The sequence below is a fragment of the Myotis nattereri genome (genome assembly GCF_964212035.1).
Source record: "Myotis nattereri genome assembly, chromosome: 10".
In the NCBI taxonomy this organism is placed as follows: domain Eukaryota; kingdom Metazoa; phylum Chordata; class Mammalia; order Chiroptera; family Vespertilionidae; genus Myotis; species Myotis nattereri.
In genome coordinates, this window is record NC_138085.1 from 27348246 (window position 1) to 27368898 (window position 20653).

General features: G+C 40.3%; 2 protein-coding genes across 3 annotated transcripts in view; one reads left to right on the plus strand and one right to left on the minus strand.

The window, feature by feature from the left end:
- ZC3H8 (zinc finger CCCH-type containing 8) overlaps positions 1-4192 on the minus strand; it is a 35259-nt gene extending 31067 nt beyond the window's left edge. The window contains exon 1 of the mRNA XM_081101132.1: positions 3983-4192. Coding sequence (XP_080957258.1) covers positions 3983-4074 — 92 coding nt within the window. The 5' untranslated portion in view covers positions 4075-4192. The remainder of the gene's footprint in view (positions 1-3982) is intronic.
- Positions 4193-5946: 1754 nt separating this feature from the next.
- Positions 5947-20653, plus strand: part of ZC3H6 (zinc finger CCCH-type containing 6) — a gene marked incomplete at its 5' end in the record, with an annotated part of 51724 nt that continues 37017 nt past the window's right edge. Inside the window, one exon of one of the 2 annotated variants that reach the window (XM_081101131.1) lies at positions 5947-6062. In XM_081101131.1, coding sequence (XP_080957257.1) covers positions 5947-6062 — 116 coding nt within the window. Of the gene's footprint in view, positions 6393-20653 lie in introns of both variants that reach the window. The other variant, XM_081101130.1, reaches the window with a different exon arrangement.

The following is a 20653-nucleotide window of genomic DNA, read 5'->3' on the forward strand; positions in this document are numbered from 1 at the left end:
CTCAAAAGGACTGAGAAGTTGGCATGCATGCACATCATCAAGTAAAGTTAGTTGAGGGTATTTCAGCAAAACTAAAAGTGAACCCAAGAAAGATAAACACAGGAATACAAAAAACTGGTGAACAAAGAAACCAATAAAATCTACACTAATAAAAGAGAAACAAGCAAGTTAGTGTCACTCCACTACGCCCACCAGCCAATCAGGATGAGTATGCAAATCAACCCAACAAAGATGGCGGTTAATTTGCATATGCAGGCATGGAACTAAGATGGAAGGCTCCCGCCCGAGTGAAGACTGAAGATGACTGAAAAGGCTTGGCTTCTCCGCTGTAGCCGGAGCAAAGGCCTGGGTCCCGGGTGCCAGAGGAAATCTGGAGCCGACAGCCAGGGGAAGGAAGGCCTATTGCACGAATCTCTTCGTGCAACGTGCCTCTAGTTCATAAATAAACCTAAATAATAGTGGATGGTATAGATACAGGGCATTAAACACAATTTTGTCTCAGAAAGTAGTGACTACTGAATAAAGCTTCAAGTATGTGTTACATGCCAGATAAAGGCAAGGACTAGGCACCTGTACATACTCAAAGCAACATGTTACAAGAATGTGAATTGTGGCTTTGTGCTTCTTTCCAAGTTACAGGAGTTCAGGCTTCACAGCTATACCCAATCCAACAGTTTACCACTGATCTCTCCCCATTCAGAGCTTCAGAGTTACACCCATCAGATAAGTTACCATGTTTTGAGCCTTTTACAGAAACAAGAGCCAACAAACCAAATCCTGTGGATCTTTATTGCTCTACTTTTCAGTAATGAATCACGGGGAGCAGGAAGTAATCTATCCTTGGGCAGAATAATGACGACAATAGTAACTACAGCAGCAGCAAACACTTGCATTATGATTACTCTGTGCCCGGACACTGTCCCATACACATCATCGCAACAACCCTATAACATACATACTACTGCGTAAAAAGCTATTTTACAGATGAAAGAACTGAATTACAGAAAACTTACGCAACTTGTCACAAACCTAGTAAACGGTGGAGCTGAGATTGGAACGCTGGCAGGCAGAGCCAACCCCCTATTCACCATTATCTACCTGGTGTCTACTAGAGATACCCTTAGGGTAATATATTCAAAACTGAACTCCTGCTATCTTAAACTGCAACTCCAATCTTCTAATGATACCTCCCAAAAACCTTGATGTTGTCCTTGACTCCTCCCATGTCCCTCATCCAAACCATGAAGACATCCAGTTTATCTTCAACATTTTATCTGTATTTGACCACTTCTTACCACTAATACTATGATGCAAGCTCTTGTCCCCCACATTCTACTCTCTCCACAAGCAGAATGACCCTACTAAACTGTCACTCTCTGCTGAAAACCCTCCAAAGGCCTCTTACCATATTTAGGGTAGAAGCCGAAGTCCTTCTTATGGCACCTACAAGTCCCTGCATGATCTGCCTCCCCCATCCTACCCAATACCACTCAAGTCTGACTACTCTTACTCCACTCCAATTGTCATTCTGGCCACTTAGTTCCCACCACCCAATCACACCAAGCTCCTGCACTTCAGGACCTTTATGTGGAACATTCTCCAGCGAGATATCAACCTCCCTCACTTCCTTCAGGTTCCTACTCAAATGTTACTCATTAATGTTAATACATAAGGCTTCCCTTAACCACCTTCTTTAAAATATCTACATCCTTTCCATCATACATTCTCCCTTCTTATCCAACTAACCCTCTTTCATTTTTCTCTATGTAATTTATCATCACCTACAATACCATCTATCTATACTAATAAAAGGGTAATATGCTAATTAGACCGGACATCTTCTGGACAACCTTCCAAACATCCTTCTGGACAAAGCTATGGTGGCGGAGTCCAGGTAGAGGTGGTTAGGGGTGATCAGGCCAGCAGGGAAGGGCAGTTAGGGGGATCAGCCTGGCAGGGGAGAGCAGTTAGGGCGATCATGCTAGCAGGGGAGAGCAGTTAGGGGGATCAGACCAGCAGGCAGGTGAGCAGTTAGGTGCCAACGGTCCCGGATTGCGAGAGGGATGTCCGACTGCCGGTTTAGGCCCAATCCCTGGGATCGGGCCTAACCCAGCAGTCAGACATCCCGAGGGGTCCCAGATTGGAGAGGGTGCAGGCTGGGCTGAGGGGCCCCCCCTCCCGTGCACCGGGCCTCTAGTACGGTATATCATCCATAGGCTCTTGGAACTGCAGTGAAGCATATAATGTAATCAATTTTACCAAAGGCTAACTGATATACACAGGAGTTAGGTTCCTACAGCATCTCATGGACCTTAGAATGAAACAACGTTGAATGAAATGACATTACTTGAGGACTGTATATTTACATATTGCCTGTGCCCCAAGAACATAAATCTCATGAGTATGAGACTTTAAAAAAATATGTTTTATTTATTACTATGTCCCCAGGGCCTAGAATAATGTCTTGTACATAGCTGGTGCTCAATAAATGAGTAATTCCATAATAAAGTTACTAGTAAAAAAACAAAAACTCCAGAAACCATAAAAGATTGATTCATTTGACTGCTTTTGAAACAGACAAAAACCTTTATGCATAGAAAATAATGCCATAGGCAAAGTCAAAAGACATAACAAATTGGGGTAAAACATCTGCTTACTAGAGATCCTAAATTTTTAAAGGATGGGCAAAGGATATAAATGAGTAATAGTTCGCAGACACTCACCATAACCATATTGCAATACCATCTTCACCTGACATTTTGGCAAAAGTCCGTGTCATAAAAGGATGACATAAAAGTAGTTCAGTAAAATTTTCAAACTGATGGCTGCTATTGGTTTTTTACATGTTGCTACTGTCTTTTTTGTGATTATTTATCTTGCTGATTTTTCTTACGTATTTTAAGTTTATTGATTGATTCCTGTTCTTTTTCTTTGTAGATGATCCTACCATCTGCAAGTAATTAGTATCTTTTTCTCTTTTCAATATTTATAGGTCTTACTTTAGCCAATTGTGCCTTAGAAACATGGGGATGAGATCATGAGTCCTAGAGGAAAACTTATCTAAGTAACTTAATCCTACTTTTGCCACTTACACTGTGTAATCTTGGCAAGTTATTTATTCTCTCTGTGCCTCCACTTCCTCATCTACAAAAAGAAGGATATTTTAAAGGCTGTGAAGATTAAATGACATTTTATGTAAAGCACCATAGGAAAGCTCTTGATGGTAGCCTGAATTAAAACAATACAGTACTTCCAATTAAGGTATGTGAGACAGAGAGAAGTGAAAAGATTTTAGTGATATGGAGGTAAAGTCAACCATAATATGACTTATAGTTGATACGAGAAATAAAGGGATAAAGGCTGTGTTATGGTTTTGGCCTAGGGAAACTGGGGCAAAGATACAGGTTTAGAAGAAAAGGTGGGTTTTTAGCATTTCAAAGTCACAAGAAAAAGAGTCATTGAATATCTGGGTGTAAAAAAAAACTACACTAACCACGTCTCCGAGAATGAAAAGAGTTAGAGCCATTTGGCCAGCGGCCTCATTTCCCGTTTCAACATAAAGGAAATATATCCAAAAGGTCTTTGCTGCTTTATGATAGTTTTTCGGGTCTTTCGATCCTGATCAGTGGAATAAGAACAGACTATTCACTCATACTCCACCGCTTGGCGAACTAACGGTTTCATATTTTCTACCAAAAAAAAGCGCCTAGCACGTGTCGGTGAGAAATGACAGATGACCTCCGTCTTCTAGGCGCTCACACGTGCTCTAGTCCCGCTGGGAGAAGGGGGAGCTTCTCGGCGCACCCTCGCCCCGATCGAGCCCCGCACCTCCTCCTTCCACCAGCGCGCCCGCCCCGCACCATCGCACCATGTCCGAGCTTCCCGCGCGCTCCACGCCCCCCACGACCGGGCGTCCGGGACGCGAGAGGGGGCGGAACCCGCTGGGACCCCGGCGCTCGGGGCAGCAAAACACGGGCGTCACCTGTCGTCGGAATCCATGACGTCGGAGTCCGTGACCGGTTTCCTGCCCAGGGCCGGGTTGGGGGGTTTGGAGAAAAGATTCTCGAAATCCATCCTCCTGTCCAGAGTCCCGCAACTACCGAGTGACAACCACCGCGGGAGCGGAGAGAGGAGAGGAAGGAGGGGCTCCCGGGGCCCCCAGGCCGCCTACGCATGCGCCGCCCGCCCCTCTGCGCACGCGCTCCTTGCCCCAGTGCGCAGGCGCGCTCTTAACTACCTAGCTCCGCGCAGGCACCGCCCTAATCTATGCTTCTCATTTCACCTGGCGACCCGTTATCTCAAATATTTGCTATAGTGTTTAGGCTCGGTCCTTAGGGTTCTCCTCTGGATCGAAACCCCAGTGTTTCTAAAAAGAAACATTGATTTAATGCTCGCTTAGTATCAGGCATGTTTCACATTCAGCCCACTTAATGCTCACTGGAACCCAGGACGCGTCCGTACTACAGGTGCTAGTCCACATTTTCTAGATGAGGAAACAGGTGTGGACAGTTCATGTGCCTTGTAGAGTGCTGTCATCCAATGGGATTAACACAACCTTTAGGCAGGAAGTTTATTTAAAAATACCAAGAACTGCCGGGACCGGTTTGGCTCAGTGGATGGAGCGTCGGCCTGCGGGATAGAGGGTCCCGGGTTCGGTTCCGGTCGGGGGCGTGTACCTGGGTTGCGGGCATATCCCCAGTGGGGGATGTGCAGGAGGCAGCTGGTCGATGTTTCTCTCTCATCGATGTTTCTGACTCTCTGTCTCTCTCCCTTCCTCTCTGTAAAAAATCAATAAAATATATTTTTTTTAAAAAATACCAAGAACTAAGAGGATTCAGAAGAGAAGACACCCTGTGGTTGGAAAGGCTTCTTGAAAGGAGCATATTTGAGCTCGGTATTGATGTAACGTCCACAGGAAAAGATAAAGCTGGAGTATAAATGGACTCTGGAAAAAGGCAGTTTTTCAGTCCCTTTTATGCATTAGAATCACAGGAGCGATTATAAGAAAGGTGCGTGAAATCCATTGGTGGTAGAGTAAGGAGGTGAGGAAAGCAAAGCATTGAAATCATTGGATAAAAAACAAAATGGAGAGTTACATCTTTTACGTTGGTAAGTATGGGATAATTAACATTGACAGTAAATAAGTGGGCAGCAAGATAACAATGATAAGTTTCATAGTCTCCCAGGCGAGGTGTTGGAAAAGAAAATTACCCCGACCTTTCAAAGGTGGGTCACCCTCCTAGATGCATGAGAATAGGCTGGGCTGCTTCAAGGCCGAGAGTAGCGTTGCTAAGGAAGCTACCAGGCCTGGAACTTGACACCTGCCATGGCCGACCCGCCCAGTCATCAATTTGTGATCAGGCCGCCCTGGTGGTTACCCTTGGTCACCCAGCCCGCAGGACTGCAGTGGCCCCGGAGCTGGCCTGGCCCACTGTGGACCTTTTTTGTTACCACCAAGCAATGGCAAAAGAAGTCAGATATTTGGGAGGGTCAAGTCCCTAAGTCCATCATTTTAATAAAAAGCAAGGACGGTTCCTCTAGAACTAAGCCACGCTATTTTCCTCAAAACGTGATTCTGAGCACTAAACGTTATAAAAAGAGAGCTCGCTACAACCTTGAAGGAGGAAGCACATTTCTCCATCACGTAAGCAACAAAGACTTTATTTTTAAAAAAATAAAATTAAAACCTAAGAAAAATAACGCCCTATATTTAAAAAACACACCCCACGAGTGGCCTTTATTACACAGCCCCCACCGAAGGACTGCTTCAGAAGCCACTCGTTAGGGGCCCCCCACAACCCCCAGTTGGCGGCGTCCTGCAGCGCCACTGAGCCCCGAGTCACACGGGAAACTCAGCAGAGGCCGCCTCCCGGCCCTGAGCCGCCTCCGCCGCCGGGCAAGGGCTGAAGCCCCGCCCCTGCAGGTGACTGACGGCCGCGTCCTGCAATGGCCGACGCGCGATGGGCGGGGCGAGGCGGGCGCGCGGAGGGATATTGCGCCTGGAGTCCCGGGCTGGTGAGCGACGCCATCTTGTCGAACGCCGCCCCGGGGCCGCCATGTCGGTGAGGAGCAGTCACCGCCACGGCCACTGTCCAAACCCCTGCGTCGCGGCGCGCTCGCCCGCCCGCTCCCGAGCCTCGGCCGCCGGCGGCGAGTAGAGACTAGCGTGGCGGCGCCGGCCGCGGCCGCGCCCGTGTTTGCAGAGAGCCCATCTCTCTGGCGTGGTTGTTAACAGACTGGAAAGTCTGTGTCTGTGTCGCTCACTAGTAACCGTGAGTTTTTACCGCCTCGTTACGGCGGGCGGCCGGGGTCCCGCGCCCCGCAGACCGGCCCGCAGCCCCGCCCCGCTCCTGACCAAACATGACAGACTGTGAACACGCAGGGCGCGGCAGGTCGGAACCTTGTCTGTCTGTGTGTCGGAGGAGAGGGCTGGGCGGGGGCGGGCGGGCCCTGCATGACCGAGGCAGCTCCGGGCCGCCGCGCTGGACGGCGCCCCGGGAGGCCGGCGGGCGGCCGCGGGGAGGCCGGCCCCTCCCGTCCGGTCCCGTCCAGCCCGCCGCGCGGGTCCTTCCGGCCTCGCGCCCCGCCCGCCGCACGCGCGACCCCCGCCCACGGCTGGCGCTGCGGGCCCGGCCGGGCAGGGCCGGCCTCGGATTGGTAATGACTGGTGTTGGAGCGGTACCCTAGCACACTCCGAAAAATAAACATGTTTGGGGTTTTTTTTTGTTTTGTTTTGTTTTGTTTGTTTTCTTTTAGGAAATAGTTAAGCAAACCCAAAAAGGCCATGTGTCTGCAATGGCCAGTTTCAAGTTTAAAATCGTAACACAAATACTTAGGCTTGGCCACCCTTACTGTAGCGCTTCGTGGAAACGCCGTGGGTTATCCCATCTAGCCCAGTTTTTCTAAAGATGATTGGTCACCGGAACATTTAGCCGAGATGTTGATTTTTTTTTTTGATTTTTTTTAGTTTTGCTTTACCTTTAGAGGCATACTCTCAGTTCCATTTCAAGGTTTGTGTTATTTACCGATTTTAAACAGGGTGAAGAGCATATTGAACTTTTGATTGGGTTTCTGACTTAGAGTCTGCGGTGAGATGGCATTTGGGTCGACAATGGACCAGAAGTATGCCCCGGGGGTCCCGTAGGATTACGCAGTCATGGAGCCGAGAGATGCCTGCCGCCCGGTGCCGCGTGGCTGCTCTGCTCTGACATTATCCCCGTGTGGGTGGTGATGCCAAGTCTGGCACCTGTAATGACGGCCGCAGTGCCCCCTGTGAGGTTGGCACAGTGAGGAAACCTAACCGAGCCGGGAGGCATTCCCTTTGCGAAGCAGCACATGCCTGTGCGTTGACATCTCAACCGTTAGGAAAAAGGAAGAGCTTTCCTTCTCTAAAATTACTAGAATCCATTGAATGTGATTGCAAACCCCATTGCATCTGATTCTTCTTATATGTGGTATATTTAAAAATCTAGAATCTGGCAGTTCTTCGGGAATAGAAGTAATCAAAAGTACACATTTGTACATACAAATCGCTGAAGTTCTACCTATGGACTAATGTGGCCTGCTTTCGCAGCATGCCAAACGCTTCAACACACACACACAACCCAGAAGCAGACATCACAAACATCACAGAAATTTGAAAATTTAAAATATCTGAACATCTGGCAGTTTTGAGAGGGATAAAAATGATATCTTGATAACCTTGGTACTGTAATGATAAAAGTAGATTGCCAGAAAGCATTAAACGCAGTAATTTTTGGAAAGTAAACACTTAAAAGTTATCTGTACGTAAGCTTGCACTTGACATTTTTCATGATTTATTTTTACATTATCTTATTAAAATAAGAAAATTCTAGGAATGGGTTGAGAAGTTTCCCACTCAATATCTATAGACGAGCCAAAGATGAAGTTTTGCCTAGGAGCCTAAAATCATTTGTGTGTGTGTGTGGAAGAAGAAGAAAATCTGTTCTCTGTTCACAATATGTAGAGTTATGTATTCTATGTATTGAAGAAACCATGTCACCAAATTCAGGTGTCAAAATAATTTTGCTAGTAAGGAACTTTAAAAATAATGAAAATTTGAAACACTGAATCAGAAGTTAAAAATAATTTTAAAGAATTCTCCGTAAGATACATTAACAGCTTAGTAGGAACCAAAGATTAAGTAGTAAGCTTATTTTCTATTAGGACTAAGAAAATGTTTTCTAGTAATTTCTGAAACAAGGTTAGCTTATTAAGGGCCAGCATTAATCTGAGGCAAAAAAAAATGTGTTTTTCACACTTTTTTTTTTTTTTTTTTGTCAACCTACATGAGAAAACAGCTACATTAAAAAAACAAAGTGAACTAGGAGTCAGGAGAAATGGTTCCAGCTCCAGCTTTGGTACCCTTTAGCTTTGTGAACTTGAGCAAGCCTCCTTTCTTAATTGATAAGAGGGTTCTGCAAGAATGGTTCAAGTTCTCCAAGATCTGGTTCTCAGTCGTCCATGGAGAGCTTTTTCAAAGGTGTTGATGTCATGGCCATGTCTAAACCTCAGCCTGTGTTTAAGGTTTTTAAAAGCTCAAGTTATGCTAATACCTGGTAATTTTAGAACTACTCTACTAGATCAGTGTTTTCCAAACTTAGCTAATCATCCAGTCGCTTTGAGGAATAAAAATTTTTGTCCTGCTCAGAGCAATTGAATCAGAATTTCTGGGGAGAAATGTGGTAGTCTGTATTTTTAATAGGCTCCCCCTAAGTGATTCTTAAGAAATTTGGGGGGAAATGGATATTACAGTTATTTTGTACTGTAATAAAAGTTTCTGTTAATTAGGTGGTGAAGATACATGAATTCTGGTATTTGTAGCTATGCATTGTCTCAAGGATATTCTATTTCTGACATAGTGTAGGAAAAACTTAAATCTATGATTTTTATTCACAACTACTTTGATTATAAAGTTAAAATATTACGATTATACTATATATGCAAATGAGATTCTAAATCAAAATTCACATAATGCACATTTTTTTCTCTTTAAATGTTTTTTTGCACATGTTTTATATGGTGAATATTTTACACAAGATTTGTTTGCCAAATGAGTTAACTTTAAAAAAAAATACCCATTTGGTATTTCCTCTCAATATAAGATGGGATGAAAGTAGGTTTAGTGTTCATATGGAAAGTTTTATAACAAATAATAATATAAGAATAAACCCTTGCATACTCACCACTGTAAACCTACTTTTGCCCCACTCTGTATTTTCATGCCTGGGGTGAAAACACTATTTTTATAAAGTGTTAGCAATATAAAAATACTTATAAATAAACATGCAGACATATAGAATATTAATTAGTAAGTAGAGGGCTTCTACCTAGATCTTTAGAAATAAATGATAGAGGTTGGGAGAAGTCAAAGGGAGATGAAATTCTTGTTTATTTTTTCATTCATTTCTTCCTTTCAACCAAGTTCTCTTATGCACAACTCCAGCCACCTAGCTTTATATTGTAGCTAAATATTGACTCAATTAAGACAATCCATAAACAACTCCAAAAGGTTAAATACTGAGTCCTTAATTTAGACATATCTGCAGTAGAGTAGGAAAGGTAAATATATATCCAAGTAACTATTGTATAATTTCCTGAAATTTTACAGGGCCGTCACTGGGGAAAAAGTTTAACATGAGCAGTTTATATAGAGCTTATGATTCTGTCTTTCATTGGTAAGGAGGTATGTTTAATCCTTTGTTTTGGGAAGAAGTTATTTGCTCGTTATGAACAACTTTCCTACCTTTTTTCCTCTTCTCCCACCTCTTCCTTGTGTAAAACAAGAACAGAACTCCACCTAGTCCCTCACCCCCACAGAATGATGGGAACCTTGCTGAGAGACTTGGAGAATCTGGAGAAGTGAGGTTGGAGAAGATGATTACACATTCCATTTGTAATAAGGCTTTCGTTTGATTCTCCCGTTAATCCCAGTAGGTAGTATAGCATTACAGTGTGTCATATTTGTTTGATATCTCACAGGTAGAGCCTAGATAACCCAGTTATGCAAACTCCTACCTGAAGTATTAATGCATTACACGCTAATCTTCACTTATTGAATTGTTTGGGATTGTAATGTGCTAGTATTGTGTGTGTGTGTGTGCGCGCGCGCCCACTACTATTTTAAGAGAGCCCTTTCATTCTTAATAAAACCTGGGTTCTGATCTTAGTTTTTTTCCTCTAACTTGGTTAATGCTTTTTTCTTTTCCATGATTTTTCTTATTTCTAAAATCATCTAGTTTTAATAAGTCACTAATTTTAATTAAATTACAGATGCAACTTCGTACATCAGAGTTCACTCAATGCTCCATACAATATCTGGTTTATAAATTAGTACTGAAGTAAACGTCTTCCCTCCTTAGGCCATTAGTCAATTAATTGTATTCTTAAGTGTACAATTCAGTGTTATTAAGTGCATTCATATTATTGTGCATCCCATCCCCAGAACTATTCATCTTGCAAAAGTGAAACTATCATTAATTTATTTTTTATTCCTGAATCTGCTAATTCAACTATTATTCAAACTATCAGGGTGAGTTTTTCTTTAGCCAAAAAACCACAGACATCATGTACAGGTTTGATGTAGGTAAGCACTTTGTTAAGAAGACATTTTTCTTTTCCTAGCCCCTTAAAAACAAGTTATTGCATTCATTAAATTTTTTTATTTTATTTATTTTACTTTGAAATATATTTTTATTGATTCAGAGAGGAAGGGAAAGGAGAAAGAGATAGAAACATCAATAATGAGAGAGAATCATTGATCCGCTGCCTCCTGCATGTCCCCTATGAGGGATCCAGCCTGCAGCCCAGGCATTTGCCCTGACCAGGAATTGACCCGTGACTGGGAATATAACCATGACCTTCTGGATCATAGGTTGAAGCTTAACCACTGAGCCACGGTGGCTGGCCTAAATTTTTATTTACCAGAAATTTCTGTGCCAAGTATAGTGATAAGCAGTGGGGAAACAATCTGAATACAGCATCACTGAACTTGCTCTCCAGGATCTTATGACCCAGTAGGTGAGAAACAGATTGGTAAATACATAGTGATAGCACCGTGTATAATGGAGGTATGAACTGAATGCAGTGGTGGCACAGATGGGAGCATCTGGGAGGCATCACCGAATAGCCAGGTCTGGAGGGTGATTAAGTTTTGGCCAAGCAGAGGCAGAAGTATACGAAAAGCATGAAGAAATGAAATGGTAGATTCAGGGATGGAAAGAGTGTTAGTATGTGGAGCGTGTACAACATATTTTGGGCAATGAGGAAACGGCTTAAATGAATAAAGATCTTGTCAAAAGTTTTTTCAGCAGGAGAGTGATCAGATACACTTCTAATATCTTGGGGGCTAAGAGACAGTAGACTACTGAAAGGGAGATCAGAAGGCAAGTTAGGGAGATTTCAGTCACTTTCATTAAATGCTAAGCACCTAATATTTAGTATGTAGTGTTCTATGCTGAGGGAAGATAGCAGTGAAGAAACGAATCCTTTACCTAATGGATCTTACATTTTCTTTGGAGACAAGAAACATGAAAAACAAATGTGTTAGGTGATAAAGTAGGTAAAGGAAAGTAAAAGTGTACTAAATTAGGACATTTAAAAACTTGAATAAAAGAGTGTTGCGGGATTTGCAAACAGGTGGGTTTCAGGCCTAAAATCTGCCCACAATGTGGTTTTCCTGACATGAATGCTTCAAAATATTTGTGTTTGAATGCCATCAGGCTTGACTTGTGTTCTCCAACCTCCACAGTACTATCACTCACACTTTCTCTACAAACTCAGCACCTGAGCAAGGTCGGCTTCGCTCATTAGATGACCTTATTGACCACTTGTTACACAGTGACGTTTTCACCTGGACAGACTGGCAATCTAGCTAGCTACCTGAAAACCCTCACAGAGATGGTGACTTTGAATTCACCAGGTCAAGCCTCCACTCTAAGGCTTCCAGCATATTCTTTTGTTCATAGGTATCCCCTGGATTTGTACAACGTAGTGGTCCTGTGTTAGTTTTTCAGATTCAGAAATTGATCAGTCTCATAGCTTATCAGACTTGGGGATGTTAATTCATCCTGAAAAATAATAACAATGACTAACATTTACTTGGTGCTAAAGTGTATGACAGGTTCTAAGTGCTTTACATGAATTATTTAATCTTCACAACAACCCAAGGAAGTAGTCTCCATCTTTGCAAATGAAGAAACAGACTAAGAGGTTGCTAAATTTTCCAGGGGCACAGAGTAAATCAGTGGGAACTCAGTCTAACTCCAGAGCTCAAGCTTGCCTAATAAACAAGAGCATGGGATTAGAACAAGGCAGTTGGTTATAAATGACTGATTTTTAATGGCATTAGGCTCAGATAAAGTGGTATTTCCATCTCATATCTGCCAAGTAGATTCTTGTTCCCATGTGCCTTGTAGGATATCTTCACTCCTAGGCAGTGCTTCCCTGGGCACTGGCCACATTTGTCTTCCTTTTCATCACTTTCATTACTAACCAGTCCTCGTTTCTGACAGGTAAATTTCTTTTCATTTGCATGTTAATACCTTAAATTTTAGGTAGTCATCTTTTTACTTGGTCCTCTGTGTCTGACTTCCTAATCTCTATTCTGGTTTATCTTGTTTTGGTTTATGGTTGAACTTTCTGAGGGCATTTTAAAAAATACTTTTATTGATTTTTAGAGAAAGAGGAAGGAAGGGGGAGAGAGAAACATTGATGTGAGAGCATTGATCGGCTGCCTCCTGCACACCCCCTACTGGGGATGGAGCCTACAACCCAGGCATGTGCTCTGACTGGGAATTGAATCAGCAATCTTGAGCTGCACACTGGCCAGAGCCTGAGGGCATTCTTATTTCCAATCTTTTTTGCAGTGTTTGTGTCCTGGAAGATATACTTGACTGCTGATGTCCAGACAGTAGTCATATTGGATGACATCAGCAAAAGCAATTTCAATAGATTATTATTACTCTTGCACAGAGCAACCTTTCTCTGTTATAAAATTATATATGTTACTTTTCTTTGTTTATAATGTCAGTTCATGGCTTAACACTTTAAATGAACTGTTTTAATACTTAAACTTTCACAAGTCATAGCCACATTCTTGAGTGGCAAATAAATGACCAAAACAAATTCCATGGAGCTTTTAAAAGGAGTCCTAAGTTAATTATCATTTAAATTATACATAAAACCATTATGAAAATCAATAATCTATTATAAAAGTGATAGAAAATTTTAAAGCCTAGGTTTAGAACTCATGATACTCAGTGTTTTACATACATTGTTGTTTATAACTCACATACTTTAATTCATTTGGTCCATATGACAAAATAAATATTAATGTGTTCATTTTATAGTTTAGGAAACAGATTCAGAGGGTAAATAACTTGTCCAAGGTGACTGAACAGCTGAGTGAGAAATACAGTCTGTGTCTGTGGCATTCGGTTTCAGTCCTCTCTGTTGATCCCATTGCCTCCTGATGATAGTAAATCTGCTATCAGATGCTGGGTTGGGTTTTGGACACTTAAGTGGTTTGGGTTTTTTGTGGTTTTTTTTTTTTTTTGAGGTATTATTTGATCACAGATAATTTCATCCTAGTCATTAAAATTCATCTTATATGACAGCATTTTTCTGAATCTAAAGCATTAAAAATTGAATTTATAAAGAATATGGATTTTTCATATAATTCAAGAGAATATGGAATAAATTTAACTTACGTCTGCAAATTTTTAGCTATAAAAAACACAAGTTTCAGTCTGTTAAGGGAATTCATTGAAAATGCATAGAGATCAGAAGAACTGACAATAAATTATTGTTAGATCACTGGTACATGTGTGGGGTTGAGTTCTTTATAACTTCTATACTAGCCCATAAAGAAGGTTGTGGGTTGATGTCTACCCTTGGAGAACATAGGAGTCTGTTTAAAAATTATAGTTTCGGTAAGCAAATAAAAATGAAAATGAATAAGTAAGAAATACCTACCTCTTTTAACTGTATAAATATATTGCACCGAATATACATTTTTTAAATGCCTAATGTCCAAGTGTGAAAGCCAGTATTTGACCAAAGCTGGGGCTGAAGCTAGCATCATATATTAAATTTCTGGAATACGTTGATAAACCTTAAATATTCTTTAAATTATAATTTATTACTATAAAAGTTGTGGTCTAATTTTAAAAATAGGGCATGACAGTAGAGTAATAATAATTTTCAACACTGCCTATTGTTAGGTTGCTTCTGTGATTGCTGTAAGTGCACACAATAGGTCCTGAATAGATTCTTATCATTGATGTTCCTATTTCTCTCTCCCTCACCCTCTCTGAGAGCAATAAAAATCTATTAAAAAAAAAAAAAACTATGGCAAGTGAGTTCACAGTTTTGAGTCATGTAATTGTCTCTGCTTATGGCATAAAGGCTGTTTGAGGAATGGAATGCTTTTCCTTCATAATGTCAGATATACAAGTTTAAGGCTATATTTTAAAATTCTTAATTTTTCTTCTGGCATTGAGTGGGGGTTGGGAATTAACATTTTATCAGCAGCCAATTTTGTAAATATTTTCAAAGGAACTCTTTGTAAATAAAATACTTGGTGTGCTTTCCTATCTTACTAAATAGTTACTGATTTATCATTTTCTAAGTTACTTTGGGTCATCATGAATATCTGTTGTCACCATAGCCACTCTGAACACTAGGTGCTACATTCCGTCTTGTATTTTGTTACATTAAGGAGACTGGAAATATGGGAGCTTTGACACACGCTGTAGGAAAAGCAGAAATGCCCTCATGAACAGACTTGGTGCACTCCAGCTTCCGTTCTGCTTTTTCTTGTTTTGGTAATTTATTCTCTGGGCAATTTCTCCTTAGAATCCCTGCCTCTTGGATTTATAACCTTCCTCAATTTCAGTGAAAGTAACTGTAGTCTAGCATGCCCATTTTATTCAAATGCTTCTATTTCAAGTAAATCACAAGAGGAAAGGAAATTTTAGTTGAGGACTGTCTGCTAGGTATAGTGATAAGTGGTTTATCCTAACTATCTTTATCCTTAACTCTGCAATGGTAAATTGGTTAATCCCATTTTATAGATGAGGAACCTGAGTATTTGAGTGTGAGATAATTTGTTCAAGTTCATATAAGAACTTGTGAGATAATTCGTTCAAGTTCAAGGTAGTATAAGACTTGGGAAACAAGACTTGAACCCAGATCTTTCCAGCTCTAGAGCTTCTGTTCTACCCTACTATGAATGTCTTAAGTATTCAGTTTTAACATGCCATGAATTTAAAACATTAATTAGTCCTTTTAAGAAATCTATTGTTGGTTATTGTTCTTGTTTAACATTCCTACTTTAATTTCCAGTTACAGGTGACTTCACTTTGCCAGAACCCTGAGCCCTCATTAAAGGGTTTGTTTGGGGTGGTTTTTGGTGGTGGTGGTGGTGGTGATGATTGTGTGTGTGTGTGTTATTTTTTTGGTTTGAGTCTTTAACTGCAGGTGAAAATTGCTATTCTGGCAGTCTCATTATTATTCCACTCTTATCTGGATATGGTGCTTAGCCTAATTTTGTTTTAATTAAATAGCAAATCTTAGTAAAAACAGCATTTTTATTTCTTCCAGCATTCCCCTCTTTTCTTTCCCTCTTCTGTTTTGGATGTGGAGGCTTTCACCTAATAGGCTGTTACCTACCCTGCACCACTCTCTATCAACTTGTCTGAGATCTGAAATGAAGTAGGGAGACCCATTTTCCATCTCTGCATCATTTAAGTATTTTTATCTCTTTTTAAAAAAATCTGTATAATAAAAATTTTGACAGTCTAACAGGCCTAGTCTGGTAGCTACTATTTCCTGACAGTCATTAAAATAACTCGTGTGGAATTGAATTAATTCACATTTACTTTTGCATATTAGAAATGCAGCTTTCAGATTTTTTTTTTGCAGCTTTCAGATTTTAACAGTTCTTTGTATCATCTCTTAAAATACCACCTAAATGTTGCATCAATGAAATTTCCTTTTCCCGATATTTTATTATGAAAAATTTTAACATAAAAATGTGGAAAAATTTTTACTGTAAACAGCCCCATATTCTGCCTACCAGTTGGTGAGGTTCTTAAATCTTTATATCAGCTGAGAAGTGTTTGGGCTATTTGCAAGTTCTTCCTAAGAACAAACACGTGTGTAGCTGTTATAGCAACATGGCTAAGATGATGGGTCTGGAAATCGAGTGCCTGGGTTTGGTTTCTAGCTTTGCCATCTGCTAGCAATTAGTTCAGCTCTTTGTCTCCTTTATGTGCCTCATTAATTGAGATAATAGTATTTCATAGATTGCACATGACGATGAAATAAACTGATCCAACATACCTGGCAGCATAGTAAGTGCTCAATAATTGTTAATTATCACACTAGTTTGGTTTTTTACTGCAAATTTTGAATCAAGATGTAACTTTAGAATTATTTTATTATGAACACATTAGCTGGAATCAAAGATAGTGAATAGACTAAAAATTATTGAACATTGTTTTTAAATTATTTGTTAAAGTCATGGATCAATAATCCTCCAACAACCCAAGTTTTTTAAAGGTTCTGTTCCAGGCAGTATTTGGCCTTTGTGGGGAAAACAGCAAAGTTAACTTGTCCTCTTTTAAAGACAGCATCATTTACATTTCTTTTGTTCATGTCTATATTAGAGTGACCACAGGACTATTGAGGCCAACTGATAGTGAGAGGTGGATGGTTCTGCCTCTAAAAAATATCCTGAAGCTTTATTTACATCCACTATTTTTTTATCTTTATTTTGTTGATTTTTGCCCTTATATTATTTTTATTCTTCTTGTTCTTTTGGTTTTGCCCATTTTCAAGGTCTTCATTTGAATGTATGTATAGCTCATTTGTTCTTAATCATTTTTATTTTCTGAAAATGTGTTTAAATAAAAGCATAAATCTCCCTCTGAGGACTCCTTTTCTTTGTTTAGAGGTCTTTTATGACTTCATGGTGTACTCTGTACCAAATTTATACTTGTAAGTTAGTTCATTAGGGGGTTACATTGCTTGAATTTAGATGTCTCATTAGTACATTACTGATATATTCATTACCTCCAGCAGGTGATACACACACACACACACACACACACACACACACACACACTTTGACATTTCCGAGACTGAAATGATCGGGATTATGTACTGCTAAGATATAGAAAATAAACTCACTGTTCATTCATAGCCTATTTTTAAGGAAAATCTTGACCCTATTAAAAGGAATGGCCTCAGTAGAAATAATGAAGTAACATTTTAAAAGTATAAATTATGGGAATGTTTGAAATATTCATGGAGGATTGTCTGAATGATAATAGCCTATTGATTTCTCAGTATTAGTTGTTTTCAGCTAATTTTTTTCTACCTCAACACTCTTGGGGAAAAAGCGTTCTCATTAGTGACAGTGGGTGTGGCTGGCATCAGAATCTCCGTGTACATTCCATTGTGGGCTTTCACTGGATTGCTGTAGCGTGTCCAAACTGCTTCCCTCCACCTGTTTGTTTTCTCTAGGTCTGTTTTTCACTTTCAGTCACAATGGAAGCCTAATTACATCACCTTCTTTCCTGAAAACTCTTCGGTGCTTCCTCCTTTTTCTCAGGATGCTCAAAGCTCTGTGTGATCCAGTGCCACCTGTCACTCCAGCATACTTTTGAACCAGCCTCCCCCCTTTTCTTTATGAGCCAGTGATACTGGCCTTGTCTCAGTTCCTGTCGCAGTTCTACATAGAAATTTTGCTCATCCTATTTCCTGTTTGCCTGAGGCCCACCCTTACCTCTCAGGCTAACTCTTCATCTCAGTTCATTCATGACTTCCTCAGGGAGAGCCTTCCAGACTTTCCCCGACTGTGTGTGCTCATATCACTATTTACCTTTTTCATATACTCATATGGTTGTTACTTTATTTTTGTGACTCTTTGATGTCTGTCTGTCACCTCCACCACTAGATTGAAAACTTTATGAGAGAAAACCATGTCTCTTTCTTGTTTGCCATTGTATTCCCACTGAGAAGGTGATGAATAAATATTTTCTAAATGAATTCATGGCTTTTTTTTTCTGACAGAAAATTCTTATATACATTGTTTTTGAGAATCACTTCTCTAGATGTGGATTTCATCTCTGGATTAAATCAGAACATGGGGCACTGTGTACTTCAGTGATGGCAAACCTTTCGAGCTCGGCGTGTCAGCATTTTGAAAAACCCTAACTTAACTCTGGTGCCGTGTCACATATAGACATTTTTTGATATTTGCAACCATAGTAAAACAAAGACATTTTTGATATTAATTTCATATATTTAAATGCCATTTAACAAAGAAAAATCAACCAAAAAAATGAGTTTGTGTGTCACCTCTGACACGCGTGTCATAGGTTTGCCATCACTGGTGTACTTGAACAATATTTGTTTCTTTAATTAATTGCTTTTTCTCGATTGAACTGTGGCAGCATGTTCTTCACATTGGAGTATGCTGTAAGTCATAAGCTATTGAATTGATTATATGGACACTATCGATAGTATCCATTGTGCCAGATAATAGTGTCTTCATGAGGACTCAGGACAAATATATCTCTGATCTCCCACAAAAAATATGTGATTCTCTTGAGTAAGCGGGTTTTTTTTTTTTTTTGGTTTTTTGTCCCGGAAGCACTTTTGTCTTACACCTAATCCTTCTTGAAATGCAGAGCCAAGTTTGCAGCTCACATCTAAGAATTAGTCCAAGGTTTCTGGCATGCCCCTCTGAAAACTAATCTTAATCTTTAGAATTTTAACTGTGATATTTACATATTTCATAGTTTGTTCAATAAAAGGCTCTATAATTAGCTTTCAAGAAAGAATGAAACTCCACCAGAGCTTGCTTTTTTTCTTCTTTTTTTTCTGTTTGCTGGGTAAGAAATGAGTTCAGTGTGTTTCTATGTGCTGAAAGGGGAGAGAATAACAGAATGAAGTGTATTACATATTGGGAGGAATTCTAGATGTTAAGTTATTACTGGTTCATTTAGGAACTAGAAATTCTTCCCTTTTTTTCTGCTTATGTCACAAAAGCACAGGCATTGCTTTATAGATAGCTGAGGTATATGAGAGTTGTCTGTTAGGCTCAGGGATCTATAGTTAACACTTTTGTGTGCACATGCTGGGGAACTAGACAGAGTTTTATTTTAACTGCCCTCTCCCCCACCCCTTAGTCCTACCCACACAGAGCAGCAGTTAGAGGTTCACTGCTGTGTGGGTTATGAGCTCTGTGGAAGTTCTGATCAGAGACCTTGCTTGGTATTTAGCTTGATTAAATATCAGAATCCCTTTGTTTTCCTTGTGTTGCAAGATAAAATTTTGTGCCATTTGATGAAATGACAGTTGTGCAGTAGCGTATCTGACTCTGGAGACCAGGCATTGCAGAAGTAAGAGCAGCCACAACTATTATAAGGAAAGCTGGAAGGCATTTCAGAGTGATAACTGAAGAATCCCTCACTTTGACCAGATCTTAAGACTCCTTCAGAGTCCATTTTTGATGGCCCTGTTCTCTCTTCATTTAGTTTGAGTATAGATTGGTCAGCTTTCCCTGTGGCATTCATTACTCTGTGGGCAGCAGGATCTAGGGCTATGCTGTTACCCACAACTACTTGGAGCAATGACTTTAGTTGTACTGCTAGGCTTTACAGTATTATTTACCTTTACAGTCAGTGTTAGTAACATTTTTTTTGGACTACGTAAGCCAGTAACATAGTTATTTATTATCATTAGCCATTTATTATCTCTATTTGTACAGAATTATATGTTCCATGCTTTTATTTTTATTTTATTTTTTAATTTTTTATTGTTTAAAGTATTTACATCTGTCCCCTTTCCCCCTATTGACTTGTCCCAGCCTGTCCCCACCCCCCAGCCCAGATCATCAATGTTAGTAACACATTTTTATAAATTTCCAAGTTATATGACTCCCATAGTTGAAAATAGAGCCCTCATGATTCTAACCTAAAGGGAATAACAAGCCCTGACCGGTGTGGCTCAGTGGATAGAACGTCAGCCTGTGGACTGAGGGGTCCCGGGTTCGATTTCGGTCAAGAGCATGTATCTTGGTTGCGGGCACATTCCCAGTAGGGGGCGTGCAGGAGGCGGCTGGTCGATGTTTCTAACTCTATCTCTCTCCCCCTCCTCTCTGTAAAAAAATCAATAAAATATATATTTTTTTAAAAAAAGTGGGAATAACAGTTTTTTCTCCAGAGCAATCACTATCTTTTTAGATACTCCCAGAGAAGCATGGCTTCCTGAAGGACATGGGAAAGAAATATCTATAAATGTCTAATTATTACATGTTACATAGAAGTGTTATTTGTATATGCAAGTTAGATTTTGATGACGCAAGTATGAGTAAGCATGTCGATTCAGGAAATGAAGACTAGAAGAGCCACATTCAGTTGTAAAAACAAAAAGGAATTACTTGTACCAAGTCCCATTCCTGAAAGAATTTGTATTTGGGTTGAGGCTTTGACAAATTCTAAGATTGGCTCAAGGAGTAAAACAAGCCAAGTAAAAATTGCTAATGCTGTAGATTGTAAAAGGATAAGCGGAGTTTCAGCCAACCAGATACATTCCAGGTGTCAAAATGTGTTGGATAAAT